Genomic DNA, 22,531 nt, shown 5'->3' on the forward strand with positions numbered 1-22,531 from the left:
ATGTACTTCAATTCAACAACATACTGCCTTGTTTTTTTTCATTCTTTATGCTGAATTTTTTATCACCTCTTACTGTGTGGACTCACCAAACTTAGGGCTAGGTGCTTCCCCAGAGGAAAAGAAAACCCTGCTGGAGTCATCTAATGAATTTCCAGTTTTTATTGCCTCTGTTAAACCTTCCAGTCACCTGAAATAAACATACAATTTGCACAGTATTTTGATTAACAAAATGAAATCAACTTGCTGTTTTAAAACTTTTCCAAAAGCATTAATTTTGTTTGAAATTATATATTCATTTAGCTAAATAAATGACATGGTGCGGCGTGGTGGTAGATTTAATTTCACAGGGTAAATTTTTGGCATAAATCCAGTAGAATGCCCAACCTCCCAGTCATATCTGGTAAAATCTTGATTTTGTGATTTGGTTTCTGTTATCGATTGTATTGTCATAGTTTAATTAAAGTCTATTCAATTATTTTATTGCTTGTACTTCCTTTTGTCTTTTTATTTAAATATGTTCCACTAACATCTGTTGGGAAATGAAGGCATTTTTCATAACTCACAGTTCACTCCTAGTCTCTCATTAACAAAATTGCAATGATGCTAATAATTTGTGAATGTGAGCTGGTGAGGTGTATATTGTAAAATGATGAGTGCTTGCATTATTTCCTTATTAATTTTTATATGCCATAAATGAACATTATTTCCAGATAATTTTGTATTTTCCTCTAATAATCTTAAAATTGCATGTGATAGATTATTGATGCTTGATACACTGTTCAGCTGCATATTTCACAAAGAAATCTTACAACTCTAAAGTATCAATGCATTTAGAAAAGATAAAATTTCTGGTTCAATCATTGCTTTAATCATCTTGCTTCATTCCCATAGTTTGATGTTATTTGAATCTAGCATGGGGTAACTGCTTTGTTAATCTATTATTTGGCATATCTTGGATTTCTTCATAGTCATCAGTGCTTATGTTTCCATGGAGGCTACAGTAGTCATCTTGTAGAATTCCCTTCTGTGAATGTCAGGGATATTAAATATGCTATAGTGCTCATGGCACAAGGTATTGATAAAACAGACTTGAAAATCCACATAGAAAAGGGTACTTTCAACTATTGTATCAGAATGATTGTACAGCCAGTATTTCACCTTATGTCAGATGATTGTAAACCACTCAATCTTTAAGCAACACTGGGATGTTCAAATTCTCTCATTAAAAATAAAGTCAGAAATTCTGCAGTGCTATTTCTCTCTTCACAGATACAGGATTAATAGTTCAGGTCAATGATCATTCATTATTATTTCCTGACGATCATTCATTGTATATGAGAGAAAAGTAGATTTTAAAAAATTTATTCCATTCAGATATGTATTTTAGTACTTTACAAATTTCACCTGCAGTTTAAGAATTTGTTTTTACAATTTTACACTGTATATATAAAAGTACCAAACAGATACCTATGAACATGAATTGATTGAATTTTAGAGTAATTATTTTATTAGTATCTTAAAATCATTTTGATGATGGCTTCGTATCTGATGTGAAGTGGTTGTGTTTTGACTGGCTCCTATTTGTGTCAAATGCCCCATTTATATTTTAAACAGGAGGAGGAAACGGACCAAGATTTTATTGGACTTCAGAGTTCAACCATTGATCTTTAACATCATAAGTGCTTGACAAAGGGGTCCAATGAAAGAGATCTAGCTCCTCTTGGATTGTCCATCTGACTTCAGGGTCAAAATATTTTTCAAGTACTGTTCCTCTGGATTCAGCTTTGTTTTAATTTAGCACAATTCACCCATCATCCTTTTGATTTCTAGATTTGATTTAAAGGCCTAATTTATGATTACTAGAGCTGGAACAGATCAAAGGTTTGAGAGCTTCTGGCACCATGTCAATTGATTAATTACTCAAGATGGTGGGTTTTTGAACATGAGGAAAGATAGACTGATTTGTCCAGTTTAACGAATATTCAAATGGTAGTTTTGAAACCATAAGCATGGCAAAGAGTCACTAGCTGGGTGCAAAGTAGAACAGGATCAGAGATATGTAGGAGATATATTCATTGTGAATAAACATTATTTATTCAGTCTAGGAAGGAAAATACTGATATACAATTAACTGGCTGTGGGCTACAAGATAGACTGATTTGTCCAGTTTAACGAATATTCAAATGGTAATTTTGAAACCATAAGCATGGCAAAGAGTCACTAGCTGGGTGCAAAGTAGAACAGGATCAGAGATAAGTAGGAGATATATTCATTGTGAATAAACATTATTTATTCAGTCTAGGAAGGAAAATACTGATATACAATTAACTGGCTGTGGGCTACAGATCATGACACTGCAGAGAGTAAGGGGAATAATAGTGGAAACCATATTGAAACTTAACAATGAAGTGAAACAGCAGTAAGGAAGGGTCACCAAATCTTGACATGTTTGACTATTAGAATACTTTGGAGGGATTGCAACAAAATTTCACTAGGCTGGTTCCTAATATGTCCCAAAGGAAAGATAGACAGATTTAGGGTTAGGCTTTTATTTCTTGGACTTTGGAATAATGAAAGGTGATGCTTTTTAAAATTCTTGGATGCTCTTTCCCCATTGATTCACAAGGTGGAATGTCTTAGGACTATCTTTGGCAATGGTACAGTGGTTTGAGTAAGTAGCACTCTTGAATTCTCAGGGGCTGAAAAATTATTGGGGATACGTAGGAATGGGAAATCAGATCAAGTGTAACCTTATTGAATGGCAACAGGAAAAGAAAGAACAAAGAGCAGCACAGGTATCAGAGACTGTCCATTGCAGATTTTGTTTCTTCAGAGTGAAATACAGAATAGATGATAAATGTTTCTTGTTTGGAGAATCTAGAACTTGGGAGTCTGTCTTTGAATAAATGGTTGTCCATTTAAGACTGCAATGACAATTTCTGTGAATCTTTAGAGTTCTCTACTTGAAACAGTCTTAATTGCTCAGTTGTTGAGCATATATAATACAGGTGAAAGATGTTTAGATATGAAGGGATGTGGACACAGTGTGGGGTGGTGGCATTTAGGCAGGTGAGCCATAATCTTGTTGAATCATAGATCAGGCTCAACAGGCTAAATGGTCCACTCCAGCTTTTATTTCCTATATTATTACAAGTTGAGCAAGTATATAAAAGCATAGGAGATATACAGAAAAGCCCAACTGAGCTGGTACCCACCTTAAGGCATCAGAATATTAAAAAGATGAAGAGGCCCACATAATTGTTAATATCAAAGAGAAGACGCAGGAAGAGAATGTCATGGTCTTCTATGGAATAAATAGCACAAGGTATCTAATTATGAATAATATTCATATTGACACCAGGCCATAAATGAAAGGAAATTGACTGAAAATTGGAAAAGGGACTTTGCACACTATAGATTTGGATCCTAGACTCATTCTTGGAGAGACTTTTTAAAATTGAAATAATTGTACGAAGAAAAATTTAACAGTTTAGGTGCATACCAGTTGGAGTTTATAAGGTTGAGAGGTGATCTTATTAAAACTTTAGAGATCTTGAGGAGACTGGGTAGGGCTGATGTCTAGAAAATATTTCCTTTCTTTGGTGTGGAATCTCTGTTCAGTGTGTAAGCGTGACCCTGAGCTTCCAGATATTTGTCATTTTAATTCTCTATCTAACTCCAACCTTTCAATCCTCTTTTGCTGCAGTCACAGGGCGGCACGGTGGCAGAGTGGTTAGCACTGCTGCCTCACAGTGCCAGAGACCTGGGTTCAGTTCCCGCCTCAGGCAACTCTTGTGGAGTTTGCACATTCTCCCAGTGTCTGCGTGGGTGCGCTCCGGTTTCCTCCCACAGTCCAAAGATGTGCAGTTCAGGTGAACTGGCCATACAAAATTGCCCATAGTGTTAGGTGAAGGGGTAAATGTAGTGGAATGGGTCTAGGCGGGTTGCTCTTCGGAGGGTCGGTGTGGACTTGTTGGGCCAAAGGGCCTGTTTCCACACTAAGTAATCTAACCCAAATCAAGGGTCAATGCAACCTTGAGAAACAGCACCTTATCTTTATACTAGGCCCATCAGTTTCTACACTCGAACATCATTTCTCAAATTGATGAAATCTTCAGAGAAAGAAACCTGCTATTTTTACCTTCTTGCAATTCCAGACCCACAGTGTTATGCTTGACTATTAACTACCCTCTGGTCAATTGGGGATGAGCAAAAAATACTGACCAAGTATTCACATCCCACGAGACAAAAATAAGAATTGTAAACTGTGCTCCTTTTCCTTCTCTTCTTCCCTTTGATTTCAGGTGGCAGCTATTCAGTATCCTGCCATTCACAGCTCACCTGAGCATATATAAAAGCAAATTACTATAGATGCTGGAAATCTGAAACAACCAAATGATGAAAGATCACAACCTTCAATATCAACACTTCTGTGTTCTAGTCACTTTTTATTTCTTTACTTGCCCTATTACTCTGGCCTTGACAATACCCCAAAACATGTGTTTCTAGACTTGATCATTTAGGTATCAGAGAAGACCTCCAATGAGCATTCTATCACAATGATTTGGAACTCTAATGCTCCACCGTATTAATTCCACTTTTGATGTACACATATTCATTGTAGAGCAGACAGATATGGAGGTGGCAAAAGCATGAATAAAGATTGTACTGGTTACAGATAAGTCAAGGGCAGAGCTGGCGATATTCCAGGAAACAAAAAGTATGTTTTAAATATGCTAACAAATTTGATGTTAACATGAAATGAACAGATTGAATCAGATGCCCAACTTTTTACTACCTTACATGATCACAAGGCCAGTGGCATAAGCTGCAGCTGGTATCCGTGAGGTGATACTCAAAGTAGCCAATATCCAGATAACTAATAAAAGAACATTACTGACAAACAGAATCAGGTCAACTCTAGTTTTCCTCTTTATTTTTTCAGGAGACTCCATGTACAAAACCTGATGTGGAAATAACATTTTGCAGTTTGTTACAAAAATGTAAAATTTAGAGAATGATTTCAAAAGGAAATAAATTACTAAGGCTACATACACACACGCAATTGTTAGTGTCTATCATGCACCTATTCAATTGAAGTAGATTTAAAAACTCAGTAACTCCAAATAATGACCCTAAAATTCACAAGTTCTTTTCCGTACAAGGTGCAGAAGTTGGTGGTTAGTCCTTGGCTCGGTTACAAGGATAATCAATAGAAATCATTTATAAATCAATTCCTGTATAAAATTAGGTGTGTACAGTAGTTACATAGTGACACTTCAATAACACTTTCACAAGACTAGAAATCTCACGTGAGTTTACCAATCAATCTTACAGCAATGAATTTGGCTGTCAAAATCCTGTAGGATCTTGTTTCCAATTTTTTTTGCTTTACAATGATGATAATGTTTATATGTTGCATTTTAAATTCAATGTTGCATAACACAAATAAACATTTGCAGTGATATTTCTGTTAATCAAGGAGGCCAGCTTCTTAGTGCACAAACATTCTAATCCATGCAGATAAACAGAATACAGAACTGTATATACAGCAGATTCTAGTTGCTTTGATGCTACAGAATGCAACACTTAAATGGTTTTGCTCTGTAATCTGTCAACCTCTTCTACAGTCGGTAAAAACCTACTGAAAATAAAAGCATTATTCTCAAGGAAATACCAAGATTGAGATTATGGTTTAACAAATTAAAGCTGGTGTTTCCATTAAGTATTCTGTTTATTTCTTTGCACAGGAAATCGATAAAGATTTAATTATGACCTCTTTCCCCATTAATTCACAAGATGGAATGTCATAGGACTATCTTTGGCAATGGTACAGTGGTTTGAGTAAGTAACACTCTTGAATTCTCAGGAACTGAAAGATTATTGGGGATATGTCAGAATGGGAAATCAGATCAGGTATAACCTTATTGAATGGCAACAGGAAATCAAAGAACGAACAGCGACACAGGTATCAGAGACTGTCCAAAGCAGATTGTGTTTCTTCAGAGTGAAATACAGAACAACCTCGATTATCCAAATGTCAATTATCTGAATTTTGAATTATCCGAAGATGATCTCAAGATCCTGTAAAAAATGTTATCCATTATCCAAACAATCAGTTATCTGAACAAAATACTCCTCGCCTCGTTTGGATAATCAAGGTTGTTCTGTACTCCTTGGATTTCTCAGTGCTCTAAGACATACCCGAGAGTCTCAAGATAGTTAATGTTATGTGGTTCCTGCAACCTTCCAGCAGAACTAGAGCATTTTTATCTCATATCACATATGTCTGACCGTAGTAGAAGTTTATTTACTTGAAATGCACACAATTAAAAAAAACCTATTAAATTAAGCTTTTGGACCCGCAGTGTTTTTCTAGGAAATGTTGAGCAAGTGTACATTTGTTTTTTGTGGTTACATTTCAAGTGATAAGTACAAGACTGATTTAATCAACAGTATGTTCGGAGGAATGCTACATGAAATTTGAGGTAGTTAACCCTATCGCAGAGATGATGCGTAAGGAAATGCATTTACCACCTGTCTTGTAACAGAACAGACTCTCTTGACTTAGCAATTAACTTATGTATTTAAAATTGATGAGCCTGTGTGTGCAAATATTGTTCCAGTCATATTGTTCCCACTAGTGGGAACAGAAAATGATGCAAGAATCCTTTAAGGCTATACCTGACAGGCAAGTTTTATTTTTCTGCTCCAAGTTCACTCTGTACCTATTTCAATGTCACTGTGCCTAGCTCCTCCAGAGATCTTCTGGTCCCATGCACATTCAATGTAATTACATTCTAGTCAAATTGTGTAAAAGACATATGTGAACTTTGTAAGCCAGTTAACCAGTTCACTTCTACTCCTCCGTCCACAGCACCACCACCCCCCCCACCCCTACTTACTTTGTCCTACATTTTCACTCCTTATGTGCAAGTTAGGATTGTGAAATGTACTTAAGCTGCCTTGAACTTCTTTATGGTCACCTCAATACTACTTAGCAACTGAGTAGATAGTAGAAGCATGAATTAACATCAAACTAAAAGCTAAAAGACCGTATTTAGCTTTTAATGTTGCATCATTCATGGCCCAGATCAATCAAATGACAGGCAGCCTCAACATTTTGAAGGAGGCAACTTTATACCTCAAGTTACTAGGTTGCCAGTCTTGTGTGCTTGGCATTGCACTGATGTACGAATGAGTCAGCAATTAAAAATTATTAAAGCAAACTGAACAAGGAGACAGAGAAAGATGTCCTGACATGGCACATCAATCAAGAAGAAAAACCTTTTTCTGGACCAATTAACCTGTATGTAAATTAAAAGACACTGAAATTAAACAATAGAAATCAAATGATGCTGTAAGATCAATTAGTAAATTCATTGCCATAGAGGATTTAGCTTTGGGTAAAAACAAGCCAAACATATTTCTGATGCAACCAAGTTTGTATTTAGAAAGTTGCTCGGCACGGTCTGATATGTACATTGGACAAATACTGTACTCTGCTCCTGATTGGATAAAACATTCTTTACAAGATGTCAATTAAAAAATTGCTTAAAACAAGTTCTGTTAAAAAATAAAATAGAAGATTCAAAGGCCACAACCGTTAAAAAAAGTAAAAAAAAAGTAAATTATTTTTCAGAATTCTGACAGCAAATATTTTTGTATAAAAATTCCTTAAGTGGGAGTGCAGTGCATTGCAGGCAATAGATGAGCCAGCAAGGCACATTTTGCATTGCACTACAAGAGGTAAAAATGTGAAGGAAACGGATACACAGTCCTCAGTTAAAGAATGCAGTTTCTACTGGGCAGATCCCAGGATATTAAACAAGATGGAAATATGGAGTATCTTACATGCCTGAACCTTTCAGAAATACATGTTACTGATTTTAGTGTGCATGAGTAAAAAAAAACAAAAAATATCAACCTAATGGTCATTCTTTGCTGTACAAATGTGCTCTAATGTCCTAAACACATCTTAAGTGTTTCTTTATTCAAGCACTTCCCAAACCCTCAACGTGATGTAATCGAGACCATTTCCAATTTAGTGTTAGTTTTTTTTGGCGGGTGGGGGGAATGGTGAGGGGGAATTTCTTCCGTATCTTTACATTACCTGCCTAAGGTAATACATCTACATAAACTCCACATACTGGATAAACACTATCTATATTGTAACAATGCTTACACTGTGCAAGTCTACATTTGTGAACCACATCTTCCAGGCATATAGCCTGGGAAAAGCTGGTTTTCTAGAACACTAGTACTGGAAAGATGGGATTTATCTACATCTTCATTTGCAGAAAGTTTTCTAGAAATCACCACCGATAGCCAGTGTCACCAGTCTCTTCAAATGAAAGCCCAAATCTTGAGAAACACACGCACACACAGAGCTTCCAAAGAACTTTCTCCAGAGGGCAAGATGGTCTACATACAAAGAACTGAGTCTCTAGAAACAAATAGAAAGACAGTGCATTTCTCTCAAAACAGAAAATGTTCAGTTTCTAGAGGTCCATTGCTATAATGCTGGTATCTGGAAGTAGGCTGATACAGTTCCCAATTAGGGTAAAAGAGGCAAGCACATGATAGGTGGAGTACCTTTTCTTGAAGATTTATACAAGTTTAGGTCTCCAGTATTTAGGAAAAGAAATCTAAACATGGTCAAAATATAAAACCCTTCCCCATCCAAAGTGCAGTTGGATTATCTGACTGATCTGCCATGTTTGTCCTTGGCATGAAGAGTTTATACTGATGTCTCAGACTGAAGACGCAGCACAAACTTGTGAGATTTTGGATCAATGAACTCCTCAGAGAGTTTGATGAAAGGGATTTTTTTCACGACCACTATCAGGCTGAAGTCAAGACATTTCAGAGTGAAAACCAAGCCGTCCTTCAAGCCATTGGTCACAGCCTCTTCGCTACTCAATGTCCACTGACTGGCCAACCATCTGTTCTTATCATACTGAAGGGTAGGTCCTGGGTTCAGATAACGCTCCAAAAAGGCCTATAAAAGAATATCACATAGAGGGAAGGAGATAGTTTAAAACAGACTAAAATAAAACTTCATTACAAAAGTAATAAATCACAGGAGAAGTGGAATGATTAGCAAAATGTAGAACATCCGAAAAAGACTTTTACATAGTTCACAAAGTAAAATCCAATTAATTATTTAGTTTTGGTAACTTTCTAGGCTTTAAAAATCTCATTCAAACAGTAAAATAGAGGTTCAAAAATAAAAAAAAACAATCTTAATTTAAAGCTTATGGTTAGGAATTTAATTTGTGGATACATGTTAATTCCAGTAATACTTTAATGTAAACTGTTTCATATATTTAAATACATAATATTTGAGCATTGCTGAGTATTGTGACCTTCAATGAGAAATTCCCCTATATACAGATATTTCAATAAAAATGGACAATTCAGATGAGCAAACAGATATAAACATATAGCTGGGATTACACAGACATGGCTGCAGCATGACCAGGGATGAGCAGACCAAAAGAAAAATGAGGTGGTGTAGCATTGCTGGTATGAGTAAATACCGCAAAAGCGAGGAAGGACATTAGCTCCAGTGAAGTGAAACCTGTATGGGTAGAAATACTACTGGGCAGAAAATGATAGTGGAGGTTGTATATACACCCAAACTGCCCATGTAATGTTAAGAACATACTAAACAGGAAATTAGAGGGGCAAGCAATAATGGTACAGCTGTAATTATGGATGACTTTAATCTGTATACAGATTGGGCAAATCAAAATCAGCAACAATGGAATAGAGAAAGTGTTCTTGACATGTGTACAAAATGGTTTTCTGGATCAATATGCTGAGGAACCAACCAGTGAAGAGGCTATCATAGACTTTCCGGCATTGTGGAAGGAATAATTGGCAATCTAATCGCACAAATGACATTGGGGAACAATGACCATAACGTAACAGAATTCTTCAGTAACATCAAGATGACACTTTTAATTCTGACACCAGGGTCTTGAATCTAGATAAAAGAAACTATGATTGTATGAGGGGCAAGCTTGCTGTGCTAAATTGGGGAACATTACTTAAGGGACCACAGTGGAAAGGTAACAGCAAACAGTTCAAGAACGCTTGGAGGAACTATGACAATTGTTCATTTCTGTCTGGCACAAAAGTAAAACAGCAAAGGTGGCCTAACTGTGGCTAAGTAGGGAAATTAGGGATAATATTAGATCTAAGGAAGTGCCATACAAATTGGTCAAAGAAAACTAGCAGACCTGAGGATTTGGAGCAGTTTAGATTTCAGCAAAGGAGGATAAAGAGATTGATTAAGAGGGAGAAAAGAGAGTAGGATAAGCTTGCATGGAAAGGTATAATGGAAACAAAGAGATGCAGACCAAATTAAATATGTTTTTTGGGTTCTGTCTTCACAAAGGAGACCTAAATAAACCGACATTGTTGGGGTCCAGCGAGAGGGAGTAACTGAAGGAAATCAGTATAAGTAGGGAAAAGATGTTAGAGGAAATTGATGGGATTAAAGGCTGGTAAATCCCTAGGACCCAATATGCTACATTGCAGGACATTTAACGAGGGCAACTTTTTCACGCAGAGGATTGTGTTTGTATGAAATGAGCTGTCACAGGAACTGGTGGAAGCCGGTACAATTAGAACATTTAAAATGCATCTGGATGGGTATTTGAATAGGACGGGTTTAGAGGGATATGGGCTAAGTGCTGGCAAATGGGACTAGATTAATTTAGGATATCAGGTTGGCATGGACGAGTTGGACTGAAGGGTTTGTTTCCGTGCTGTATATCTCTAGGACTCTTAAATGGCCCCACAAATACCAGATGCATTGGTGATCATTTTGCAAGATGCTATAGACTCTGGAATAGCTCCCATGGACTGGAGTTTAGCTACTGAAAATCCATTATTTAAATAAAAGGAGGTAGGAGAGAAAACAGGGAATTATAGAATAGCTAGCCTGACACTGGTAGTATGAAAAATGCTACAGTTAATTGCAAAAGATTTGATAACAGTACTTGGAAAACAGAGGCAGGATCGGACAGGGTCAGCTTGGATTTTTGAAAGGGAAACTATGCCTGACAAATCCATTGGAACTTTCTCAGGATGTAACTATTAGGTTGATCTGAGGGAGCCATGGATGTGATTTACAAAAGTGATAAGGTTTCACAGAAGCGATTAATATATAAAATTAAAAGACATGGGATTGGGGGTGGTGTACTGACATAGAATCCTTACAGTGCATAAAAGAGGTCATTTGATCCACTGAGCCTGCACCAACTCAGCCCCATCCTATCCCAATAACTCTATTTACCATAACTCAAATCCACCTAACCTACATAACTCTGGAAACTACGGGCCAATTAACACAGTCAACCATCCAACCTGTACATTTTTGGACTGTGGGAGCATCTAGAGAAAATCCATGCAGACACAGGGAGACTGCGCAAACAGATAGTCTCCCAAGGTTGGAACTGAATCTGGTCCCTGGTGCTGTGAGGCAGCAGTGCTAATCACTGAACCAAGGTGGTGGCAAAAATAGAAAGGCAGATTATCATCTGAATGGGAATATATTGGAAAGGGGAAGATGGAATGAAACCTGGGTGTCTTTGTACACCAATCGATGAAAGTAAGCATACAGGTGCAAAATGCAGTGAAGACAACAAATAATTAGCCTTCATAGCAAGAAGATATCAGTACAGGAGCAGGGATATCTTGTTGCAATTAAACAAGACTTACATGAGACCACACCTGGAGTACTGTGTGCAGTTTTTATCTCCTTGTCAGAGGAAGAATGTTCTAGCTATAGAAGGAGCTCAACAAATCTTTGCCAAACTGATTCCTGGGTTGCAGGACTGATCATGAAAAAAGACTCAATCAGTTAGGATTGTATTTGTTGAAGTTTATAAACATGAGGGGGAATCTCATGGAAACATAAAATTCGAACAGGACTAAACAGGATAAATGCAGAAAGGATGTTTCATTGACTGGGGAGTTTGTAACCAGGGGTCACAGTCTAAGAAGGTAGGCCATTTAGGGCTGAAATAAGGAGAAATTTCTTCATCCAGTGAGTGATGAGTCTGTGGAATGCTCTGCCACAAAATGTGCTTGAAACCAAAACATTGATTCTTTTCAAGAGGAATTTGATATCGTTCTTAGAGCTAAAGGGAGAAAAGGGTATGGGGAGAAAGCAGGAAGAGGGACTGATTTAGATGTTCAGCCATGATCATCATGAATAGCAGGGCATCCACAAAAAAGGTCTACTCCTACATGTTTTTGTTTTTTTTCCTCCTTCATTCCTTTTACTGAGCTAAATCGCAGACAAGAACCAGGCTTTCCACCTTGAGCATTAACTTCCACCATACAGTCGAGTTACAGCTGGAAAGCCATTTTTGATAGGTACCATTGGGTAGTTTCAACAATGAATGTCTAGCTTGCAAGCTTCTCCATTTAAAATTATACAGTCTTAGCAATTTACATTTTGGCAAAATTATCAAGTCCGATAAGGGATTTGCATTACAAGCACATTTTTCTGGTTTGCAGACTTGTTTGGATCAGCTATTATTTGCAGTGGTACCTTAGATAACAGAGTGTGAAATACCTTTGGAGTCATGTTGTTAGTAACACAGAATGCCAGGTGTTGCAGGATGCTCTCCATGGTATGGTAGTGTTGCTGTCTGGTGGTACGGAGATACTTTTGTAATGCTCTCGCCATTGAAGGGAAGATGGACTGTGCTGCATTTAAAGGATCCATCACCTCTCCAGGAGCTTTCTGTTGCTCATCATCCTGAAGCCGCCTAATGTGAGTAAAAGCCTCTTCAACTGCTACCACTAATCTGAAAAAACACAAAACAAACAGAAAGCAGTAATGGTCAATTTTCTGAACTTTCCTGTGAAAATATTGCATGCGTCCATGCTTTATTCCTTTGAGTGAAAAGTAATAGAATGAAAATTGACTATGTCACATTAGAAATTACAATCTAAATGTCAGGTTCAATCATCAGGTGGTTAAAACAGCTATGAACTATTTAGTAGCAAGTACGGTACAAAATAATTAGGTTACGTACAAAGTAGTTTTAGCTAAATGCACTGCAGTGGAAGTAGAATGCTTTAGAACATTTTAGGCCATTTAATCAGGTTAATTTGAATATTAATCTGCTCTAAATCCTTCCATAACTGGCAATTATTTTTTGAAAAAAAGGTCATCTTGGTTACAATGTAACCAGAAGTAATGATAAAATTACCAAAATGATCCATATTCTCAAGGTGAATGGTACGAAATATGTGGAGGGTAAAATTTCCATTTCATGAATCTCAAAAAGAACTTGATTGAAAGCACACTCACTATCCTTTCCACCCAATACAAAAATCAGTTATGTTTAATGGAGGCAGGGTAAAATCTACTACCTTTAGTTTCGACACACAGAGTAGATGATTTTATCTTCTTTAAACAAAAATTGAGTTGAGCATTGTCAGGAGTCTCTCTGTTGAATGTTAAGAAACAGGACTCCAAATGGCAGCTAAGTTTGTGAAACTGCATGAAACAACAGCACAATTCAGCTGAAATAAATTGTCAAGTCAGTTCTCTTTCTTTTGACAACTGTAATTCTGAATGCAGGTACCATATTAGGCTGAAGCTACCCTGCACTACAATTTCAGTTTAGCCAGAGTTGCAAAAGGGCATGATCGATCTTGCCCCAGAAAGATATTATGCCTGCATTTTCGCTCCAGACCAGCACCAGAATTTTCTATCGATGAACTTCTGTAATTTGAAGCCAATAATTGCCTGAAGAATTTTGCCACAAGTTGTGCATTTCTACCATGGTCTATGCACAGCTGTACTCTTGCACAGGTTCCCGCACAATCTTATCTTCCAGGTCCCTTCTGTAGACTGAATGTAGGTTGTCATGCTTCTCCCTTTTTAATTTAATCAATATTCAACTCATTATATACTTTAGGTCACTGGGCCTGCCTTGCAGAAAATAAGAGATCTGATGAGTACCCAGTAAAGTATGTGCCCAAACACCTTTCCAATCTTGCCCACCTCAGATTTAATGCAAATTTGTCTGCATCGGGCCAGAAGGTCGTCTTACTGTCCACACCATTATCACAATACTACTCATTCAGACCAAATTAAAATTAACATTCCCTTTAAACTGAATCAAAATTCAATCTGTTCAATCCACTGATTCTCGAACAGGAAAGCTCTACTCTTAAGTTACACAGAACAGAAATTTAAAGATGTGCATTTCCAAGTGTTTCCATGTTGAACAAGCCTGTTTGTGACATATTCAGATACTACCATTACCTTGCACGTCGCTTCCTCACCCTCCGATCATGCTCTGCTTCCTCGTAGTACAGCTCATTGTGACTTGAATCACGCCTTCTCGCTGCTGCAGCAATCATTGCACGAGACTGTCCAGCTGCATTGTTTCCAGGACCTGGACGTAATTACATGGCAGAGGATGAAATAAATACTGAAAACAACAAATGCTGGAGATCACGGGGGTTAGACAGCATCTATGGAGAGAGAGTAAGTTAACGTTTCGAGTCTAGATGACTCTTTAGAGCTGAAGTAAAGCGTGGAGGGGACAGCAATTATGCTATCGTGTGGGGGCAGTAGTGATATCAGGGGTCTAGGGACAGACAGACATGTCAGCATGCAAGCAGGACATGGTGTTAAAATTAACAGCTATGGGAAGGACATTCAATAAAATAAAAATGGTTTGTGCAGACCATCAACGAGCGATCAACCGATGATTGAGGCAACCTGCTTGCCATATCTTTCTCTAAGTAGTCTGAGGCCGTTGGCAGAATGTCAAAACAACCAAATAGGTTGCAAACTTCAATAAATTGCACAAGTATAGATAATTCATGATACATAACTTGTCATCTTTAACATCATATCTTAGAAAACAGTTAAGATTGTAACTTTGCAATTGTAAACCAACACATAGATTCTTTTGCTACTGGTTTCAGTTTAAAAAGCAAATGATCTGTCACGCCTGGCTCCAGCAGCATTATGGATACACAGTGTTGAGTGCCTCATGAGTTGCTGTCAGATGACTTCTGCATTTGAAGAGTAATGGTGTATGGAAAATTAAACAGGGCAACATATCATGGGAGAACAGTATAGCACCATTTTCCCAAAATAGACTTTGTCCTGGTAAACAGATATATAAATGAAGTTAGTAAATGCCAAATTAATTTTACCCATGAAGCATACTGCATCAGTTTATTCGCATTTTAATTGTTTTTTCTGCTTGCAAAACAAATAGGTTTTTTCTTAAAAAAAAATCATGTTCCCTCATACATGTATAGGAAATTTCCACGAGTCGATATAATCAAGAACAATGTAATAAAAGGACAATATTGCTGTTCAAAATACTGGCATTCCCTCCCTAACAGCGTTATGGGTCTGCCTATAGGACATGGACGGCAGTGGTTCAAGAAGGCAGCTCACCACCACCTTTGCATGTGCAACTAGAACGGGGAATAAATGCTGGCCATATTTAATCACAAATTAATTTTTTTTAATGCTCCACTTGTGAAAACTGTTATAAATCTCTTCGTAGTTTCTGACAATTGTATCACAATCACTGCTCTTACGCATAAAGAATATTTAAATGAGGAAAATGAAAGACTATCGTAGAAAAATGTGTAACAATAAATTCATGGAAAGATAGCCCACTTGTTTTCTTATTTCATGCGAGGAGTCAAACCTCAGCTCACCACAAAAATGCATCCAAAACTGGAAACTGAGAAAATAAGGAAATCTAATCTTCGGATTATCAATTCCAGTATGACCCTCACTCACTTGAAGCTCTGAATCAGCGATGGTCAATAAATGCTGCCCTATCCAATGAATAATTTTAAAAAAAAATTCAATTAAAGAAGAAATTTTTGGACTTCCAATTTTTTTGAAAATGATTTGCTATCCTTGATCTGCTTTTGAATGTTGCTTGCCAGTCAGTTCAGTGCAACAAAATTTCTTACTAAGTGTGGAAATTCTGAAAGGCGTGAAAATCCCCTGGGCCGGATGGGATTTATTGTAGGTTTCTCTGGGAAGCCAGGGAGGAGACTGCAGAGCCTTTGGCTCTGATCTTTATGTCATCATTGTCTACAGGAATAGTGCCAGAAAACTGAAGGATAGCATTTATTGTCATCTTGTTCAAGAAGGGGAGTAGAGACAACCCTGGTAATTACAGACCAGTGAGCCTTACTTCAGTTGTGGATAGTGTTAGAAAAGGTTAAAAGAGATAGGATTTATAATCATCTAGAGAGGAATAAGTTGATTAGGGATAGTCAGATGGTTTTGTGAAGGATATGCGGTGCCTCACAAACCATATTGAGTTCTTTGAGAACGTGACCAAACAGGTGGATGAAGGTAAAGTGTTAGATATGGTCTATATGGATTTCAGTAAGGCATTTGATAAGATTCCCCATGGTAGGCTATTGCACAAAATAGAGAGGCATGGGATGGAGAGTGATTTAGTGGTTTGGATCAGAAATTGGCTAGCTGAAAGAAGACAGAGGGTAGTGGTTGATGGGAAATGTCATCCTGGAATTCAGTTACTAGTGGTGTACTGCAAGGATCTATTTTGGGGCCACTGCTATTTTGTCATTTTTATAAATGATCTGGATGAGGGCATAGAAGGATGGGCTAGTAAATTTGCGGATGACACTAAGATTGGTAGAGTTGTCGATAGTGCTGAAGGATGTTGCAAGTTACAGAGGCACATATATATGCTGCAGAGCTGGGCTGAGAGGTGGCAAATGGAGTTTAATGCAGAAAAGTGTGAGGTGATTCACTTTGGAAGGAGCAACCGGAATAAACAGTACTGGGCTAATGGTAAGATTCTTGGTAGTTAGATGAGAAGAAAGATCGTGGTGTCCATGTACATGGATCCTTGAAAGTTGCCACCCATGTTGATAGGGTTGTTCAGAAGGCATCTGGTGCGTTAGCTTTTATTGGTAGAGGGATTGCGTTTCAGAGCCATGAGGTCATGCTGTAGCTGTACAAAGCTGTGCTGTGGCCACACTTGGGAGAATTGCACACAGTTCTGGTCGCAGCATTATAGGAAGGATGTGGAAGCTTTGTAAAGGGGTTCAGAGGAGATTTACCTGGTTAGGATAAAAGAGGATATTGCCCAGTATGGAGAGAAGGTTTTATGAGGAAAGGCTGAGGGACTGGAGGCTGTTTTCATTAGAGAGAAGGTAGTTGAGAGGTGACTTAATTGAGACATAAGATAATCAGAGGGGTAGATAGGGTGGACAGTGAAAGCCTTTTTCCTCGGATGGTGACGACTAGCACGAGGGGACATGGCTTTAATTTGAGCGATTATAGATATAGGACAGATGTTAGAGGTAGTTTCTTTACTCAAAGTAGTAGGGACATGGAATGCACTATCTGCAACAGTAGTAGACTTGTCATATTTAACTGCATTTCAATAGCCATTAGATTGGCATATGGATGAAAATGGAATAGCATAGGTTAGATGGACTTCAGATTGGTTCCACAGGTTGGTGCAATATTGAGGGCCAAAGGGTCTGTACTGCACTGTAAGGTTCTAAGTTGTAGAAGATGTTTCTTTATTTATTCACGAGATATGGACATCGCTGGATCGGCCAGCATTTACTGCCCATCCCTAATTGCCCAGGGGGCAATTAAGAATCAACCACGTTGTTGCGTGTCTGAAGTCACAAAGCCCTGGCCAGGTAAGAACAACAGTTTCCTCCCCTAAAATACATTGATAAGCAGATAGGTTTTTCTGACAATTGATAAGGGTTTTTAAGGTCACCATTAAATCCTTAATTCCAGGTTTTTAATTGAATTATAATTTCACCATGGTAAAAATTCAAACAAGAGTCTCCAGTGGTAACATTAAGTGGTAACATTTGAGGTCCAGAACTGATTGGGGGTAGGAAAAGGTTGGTGGATATGCAAAAGAAGGGGTGAGGGGATGGGGCAGGAGTAAATGATAGGTAAACAGTTTGGTAGTCAAAGAAGTGGGTAAAGGTCATCCGGGGGCAATGAATAACTGCTAATGGGATTACAAAGTTAAAAATCAGACAACACCAGGTTATAATCCAACAGGTTTAACTGGAAGCACTAGCTTTCCGAGCGCCGCTCCTTCATCAGGTGGTTGTAGAGTACACAATTGTGAGACACAGAATTTATAGCAAAAGTTTACAGTGTGATGTAATTGAAATTATACATTGAAAAATACCTTGATTGTTTGTAGAGTCTTTCAACTGTTCGAATTCCATGATAGTTTCACTTCTTCATGTGTAAATCACAAAACATTTTTTTTATAAAAAGTTGCATTCTCAGGTTAACTGCAACAATTGGTGTCAGCTAGACAATATGTTGAAGGTGTTAGCCCCCTGTTTTCTCTGTTTGTGTATAATGTTTAGACTAATTCTAATCTAAAAAGTGAGATAAAAGAGTCTTACATGAATTCATGCAGTTTTTGAGCAAAGTACAATGTAAGTCTACAAGTACAAATTAACCCCACAAACGTATGTGTGTGCATGTGGGTCTTAGTGTGTGCGTGTGCATGTGTCTCTCTCTGTCTGTCTGGGTTGGGGGGGTTGACTGTATCTGTGAGAGTGTGTATACATGCGTATGTCAGTGTAGTGTCTCTTAGGTCTGTCAGAGGGTGCATGTGAGTGTGTGGGAATGTGCATGTCCAAGTCTGTGTATATGTGTGTCCATGTCAGTGTATAGGAGTACAGGCGCGCGCGCGCGTGTGTGTGTGTGTGTGTAGTGCAATTGTGGTCACCTGTAGTGACATGAACCCAAGGTCCCAGTTGATGCCCTCCCTATGGGTATGGAACTTAGCTATCAGCCTCTGCTCGGCCACTTTTCGCTGCTGCCTGTCCCGTAGTTCGGAGAATGGTCACCTGAAGGTCAGAGGTCGAATGTCCTGGACTGAAGTGTTCCCCAACTGGGAGGGAACACTCCTGTCTTTTGGCTGTTGTGTGGTGCCCATTCACCTGTTGCCGTAGCCTTTGCTCGGTTTCTCCAATGTACCATGCCTCAGGGCATCCTTGCCTGCAACGTATAAGGTAGACAACGTTGGCTGAGTCACATCAATACCTGCCATGTACATGGTGGGAGGTGTCCCCACGTGTAATGGTGGTATCCATGTCCACACTCTGACACATCTTGCAGCACCTACCATGACAGGGTTGTATGGAGTTGTCCTGAAAGCCAGGCAGCTTGCTACGAACAGTGATCTGTTTGAGGTTTGGCAGTTATTTAAAGGCAAGCAGTGGAGGTGTGGGGAAGGTCTTGGCAAAGTGCTCATCCTCATTGATAATGCGTTGCAGGTCATGAAGAACATGGTGTAGTTTTTCAGCTCCTGGGAATTCTGGACAACGAAGGGTACCCTGTCAGTTGCAGCATGTGTCTGTCTCCTGAGGAGGTCATTATGTTTCCTTGCTGTGGCACGTTGGAACTGGCAGTCGATGAGTTAAGCACTGTACCCCATTCTTATGAGGGCATCCCCGAGTACTTCCAGGTGCCCGTCATGTTCCTCCTCATCTGAACAGATCTGGTGTATGCGGAGGAATTGTCCATAGGGGATGGCTGTTTTAATATGCTTTGGGTGAAGCTGGAGAAGTGTAGCATTGAGAGGTTGTCTGTGGGTTTACGGTAGTGTGTGGGGCTGAGGTGTCCATCTTTGATGGAGATGCATGTGTCCAAGAATGAGACAGATAGTCGAGAGTAGTCCATGGTGAGTTTGAAGGTGGGATAAACTTGTTGATATCACGGTGTAGTTTTATCAGTGACTCCTCGCCATGGGTCCAGAGGAAGAAAATGTCGTCAATGTACCTGGTGTATAATGTTGGTTGAAGGTCCTGCATAGAGAAGAAGTCTCGTTCAAACCTGTGCATGAAGGCGACTGACTGTGTGGAGTTCGCACTTTCTCCCCGTGTCTGCGTGGGTTTCCTCTGGGTGCTCTGGTTTCCTCCCACAGTCCAAAGATGTGTAGGTCAGGTGAATTGGCTATGCTAAATTGCCCGTAGTGTTAGATGAAGGGGTAAATGTAGGGGTATAGGTGGGTTGTGCTTCGGCGGGTCGGTGTGGACTTGTTGGACCGAAGGGCCTGTCCCCACACTAAGTAATCTAAAAAACAATTAGTATATTGGGGTGCAAATTTGGTTCCCCATGGCTGTTCTATGTCTGGATGAAGAACTGGTTGTCAAAGGTGAAGATGTTGTTATCGAGGATAAAGTGGATGAGTTAGAGGATGGTGTTTGGAGATTGGCAGTTGTTGGTGTTGAGTACTGATGCTGTTGCCCCGATGCCATCATTGTGGGGGATGCTGGTGTAGGGTGCAGAAACGTCCATTGTGACGAGGAATGTTCCCGGTTTGACTGGTCCATGGGTGCTGAGTTTCTGTAATAAATCCGTAGTGTCGTGACAGAAGCTGGGGATCCCCTGTACAATGGGTTTCAAGATGCCTTCAATATAGCCGGAGTGATTCTCACACAGGGTCCCAACATACATTCCTGTTGTGTTGGCTTTGTGTACCTTTGGAGGCAGTAGAAGTCACCTACATGAGAAATACATGGGATGAGGGCACGTAGGGGGAACTCTGAAAGACTGGATCCAAAGTCCTGATCAATGTGTTTAATTCACAGGTGTGTTCTTTGGTCGGATCAGCTGATAGTTGCCTGTAGTGTTCCTAGTTGTTCAGTTGTCGGTACACTTACTTGCAGTAATCTGTTCTATTCTGACTGACAATGGCTCCTCCTTTATCTGCTGGTTTGATGACAATGTTGTGATTGGTTCTGAGAGCCTGAATGGCGTTGCGTTGTGAACGGGTGATATTTTGCTGTACCTTGTAGGTACGGCTGATGAATCTGGCATTTATAGATTTCCAGACGGTTTGAGCATACATGTCAAGCCCAGGGCAGCAGCCCTCCGGTGGAATCCAAGTTGGCACCTTCTTTGGTCACTCCACTACAGATCCATGTGATGACTGTTCCAGTTCATCAGTGGACTCGTTGGGATCACTGCTGGCACCTTGAAAGAATTCTTGGAGACTCATTCGTCGATGAACTCCTCAGTGTCTGTTGCAAGAACCAATGGGTCCATTTTGGTGGTGGGGCAGAAGTTGAGACCCCTGCTCAGGACTTCAACCTCTTTCGGTTAAAGGGTATGGTCCGATAAGTTGATAATAGACTTCCCCGCAGTGATAATGTTACCTACTGTGGTGCTAGGGTGGGCTTTGGTATTACTGGTGAGAATGCCAAGTTTCTCCAGTTTTTTGTTCTTGGTGCGCATGTACGTAGTGTACTTTTGTCATCTTGTCTGTTTGGCAATGTCACGTAATTGTACTGCTGTATCCTGAGCGCAGGATGACAGTGTGGACTCCATCTGAATTTCAAGGTTGTGGCGCTGCTGTAGAGTTGGTGCACGAGATGATTGAGGAGTTTGAGAGGTGTGTGGTTGCAAAGTTTCTCTGTGTAGTCTGTATTGTAGGTTGTACTTTGCTCAAAAACTGCATGGATTCATGTAAGACACTGTTATCTCAAATTTTTAGATTAGAATCAGTCTAAACATTATGGCACAGACAGAGAACACAGAGGGCTAACACCTTCAACATATTGTCTAGCTTACACCAATTGTTACAGTTAACCTGAGAATGCAACTTTAAAAAAAAAGTTTTGTGATTTATTCATGAAAAAACTGAAACTACCATGGTATTCGAACAGATGAAAGACTCAACAAACAATCAAGGTATTTTTCAATGTATAATTTCAATTACATCACACCTGTAAACTTTTGCTATAAATTCTGTATCTTACAATTGTGTACTCCACAACTGGAAGCTAGTGCTTCCAATTAAACCTGTTGGACCATAATCTGGTGTTGTATGATTTTTAACTTTGTAACCCCAGTCCAACACCGACATCTCCAAATCATGCTAATGGAATTGTTAGTGGCAGCAGTCCATATGATGACAAGGCATGGGGTAAGAACATGGAAGGAGGTGCTCAGGCCCTACAATTACTGATCTTGAGTCCAAAAGATTGAAGGGTTGCACCTTTTCCTTTACCAAGCTTTTCCTAGCAACAAATCAGTTCTGAAGTCACTGAACCTGAAACGTTCACTCTGTTTTCTCTCCACAGATTCTATTTGACCTGCTGAGATTTTCCAGCAATTTCTGATTTTGTTTCTGATTTCCAGAAGCTGCAGTTCTTTTCTTCTCCCCAGAACATTACTTGAGTCTCCAGCTGAATAGTCTAAAGAATATCTAAATTCCTGCCCCTCCAGTTGCCAGCACAAGATTCCAGTGAATAACTAGAATTGCACTGAATAAAATGCAACACATTTAACCATCACCAAATACTCTGTCATTCACTTAAACAAGGGAATTTGCTGCAATGTATCCAGAAAGCCGTATTAGTGGACCTTTTGGCAATATGCAAGAGTTCCACAGGAGTTGGGATTCCAGCTGGGAAGACAGATTTTACAGGCTCCATCCTGGTTGGAATTCCAACATTAGTGTAAAGGAGAAAA

General features: G+C 39.1%; 1 protein-coding gene across 1 annotated transcript in view; it reads right to left on the reverse strand.

The window, feature by feature from the left end:
- Positions 1 to 4,909: 4,909 nt before the first annotated feature.
- Positions 4,910 to 22,531, reverse strand: part of LOC122555171 (vang-like protein 1) — a 57,709-nt gene continuing 40,087 nt past the window's right edge. Inside the window, exons 6-8 of the mRNA XM_043700901.1 lie at positions 14,303 to 14,435; positions 12,596 to 12,830; positions 4,910 to 9,001 (exon numbers count right to left, since the gene is read on the reverse strand). Of these exons, the coding sequence (XP_043556836.1) occupies positions 8,741 to 9,001; positions 12,596 to 12,830; positions 14,303 to 14,435 (629 nt within the window). The 3' untranslated portion in view covers positions 4,910 to 8,740. The remainder of the gene's footprint in view (positions 9,002 to 12,595; positions 12,831 to 14,302; positions 14,436 to 22,531) is intronic.

The sequence above is a fragment of the Chiloscyllium plagiosum genome, chromosome 12, assembly GCF_004010195.1.
Source record: "Chiloscyllium plagiosum isolate BGI_BamShark_2017 chromosome 12, ASM401019v2, whole genome shotgun sequence".
NCBI classification, from domain to species: Eukaryota; Metazoa; Chordata; class Chondrichthyes; order Orectolobiformes; family Hemiscylliidae; genus Chiloscyllium; species Chiloscyllium plagiosum.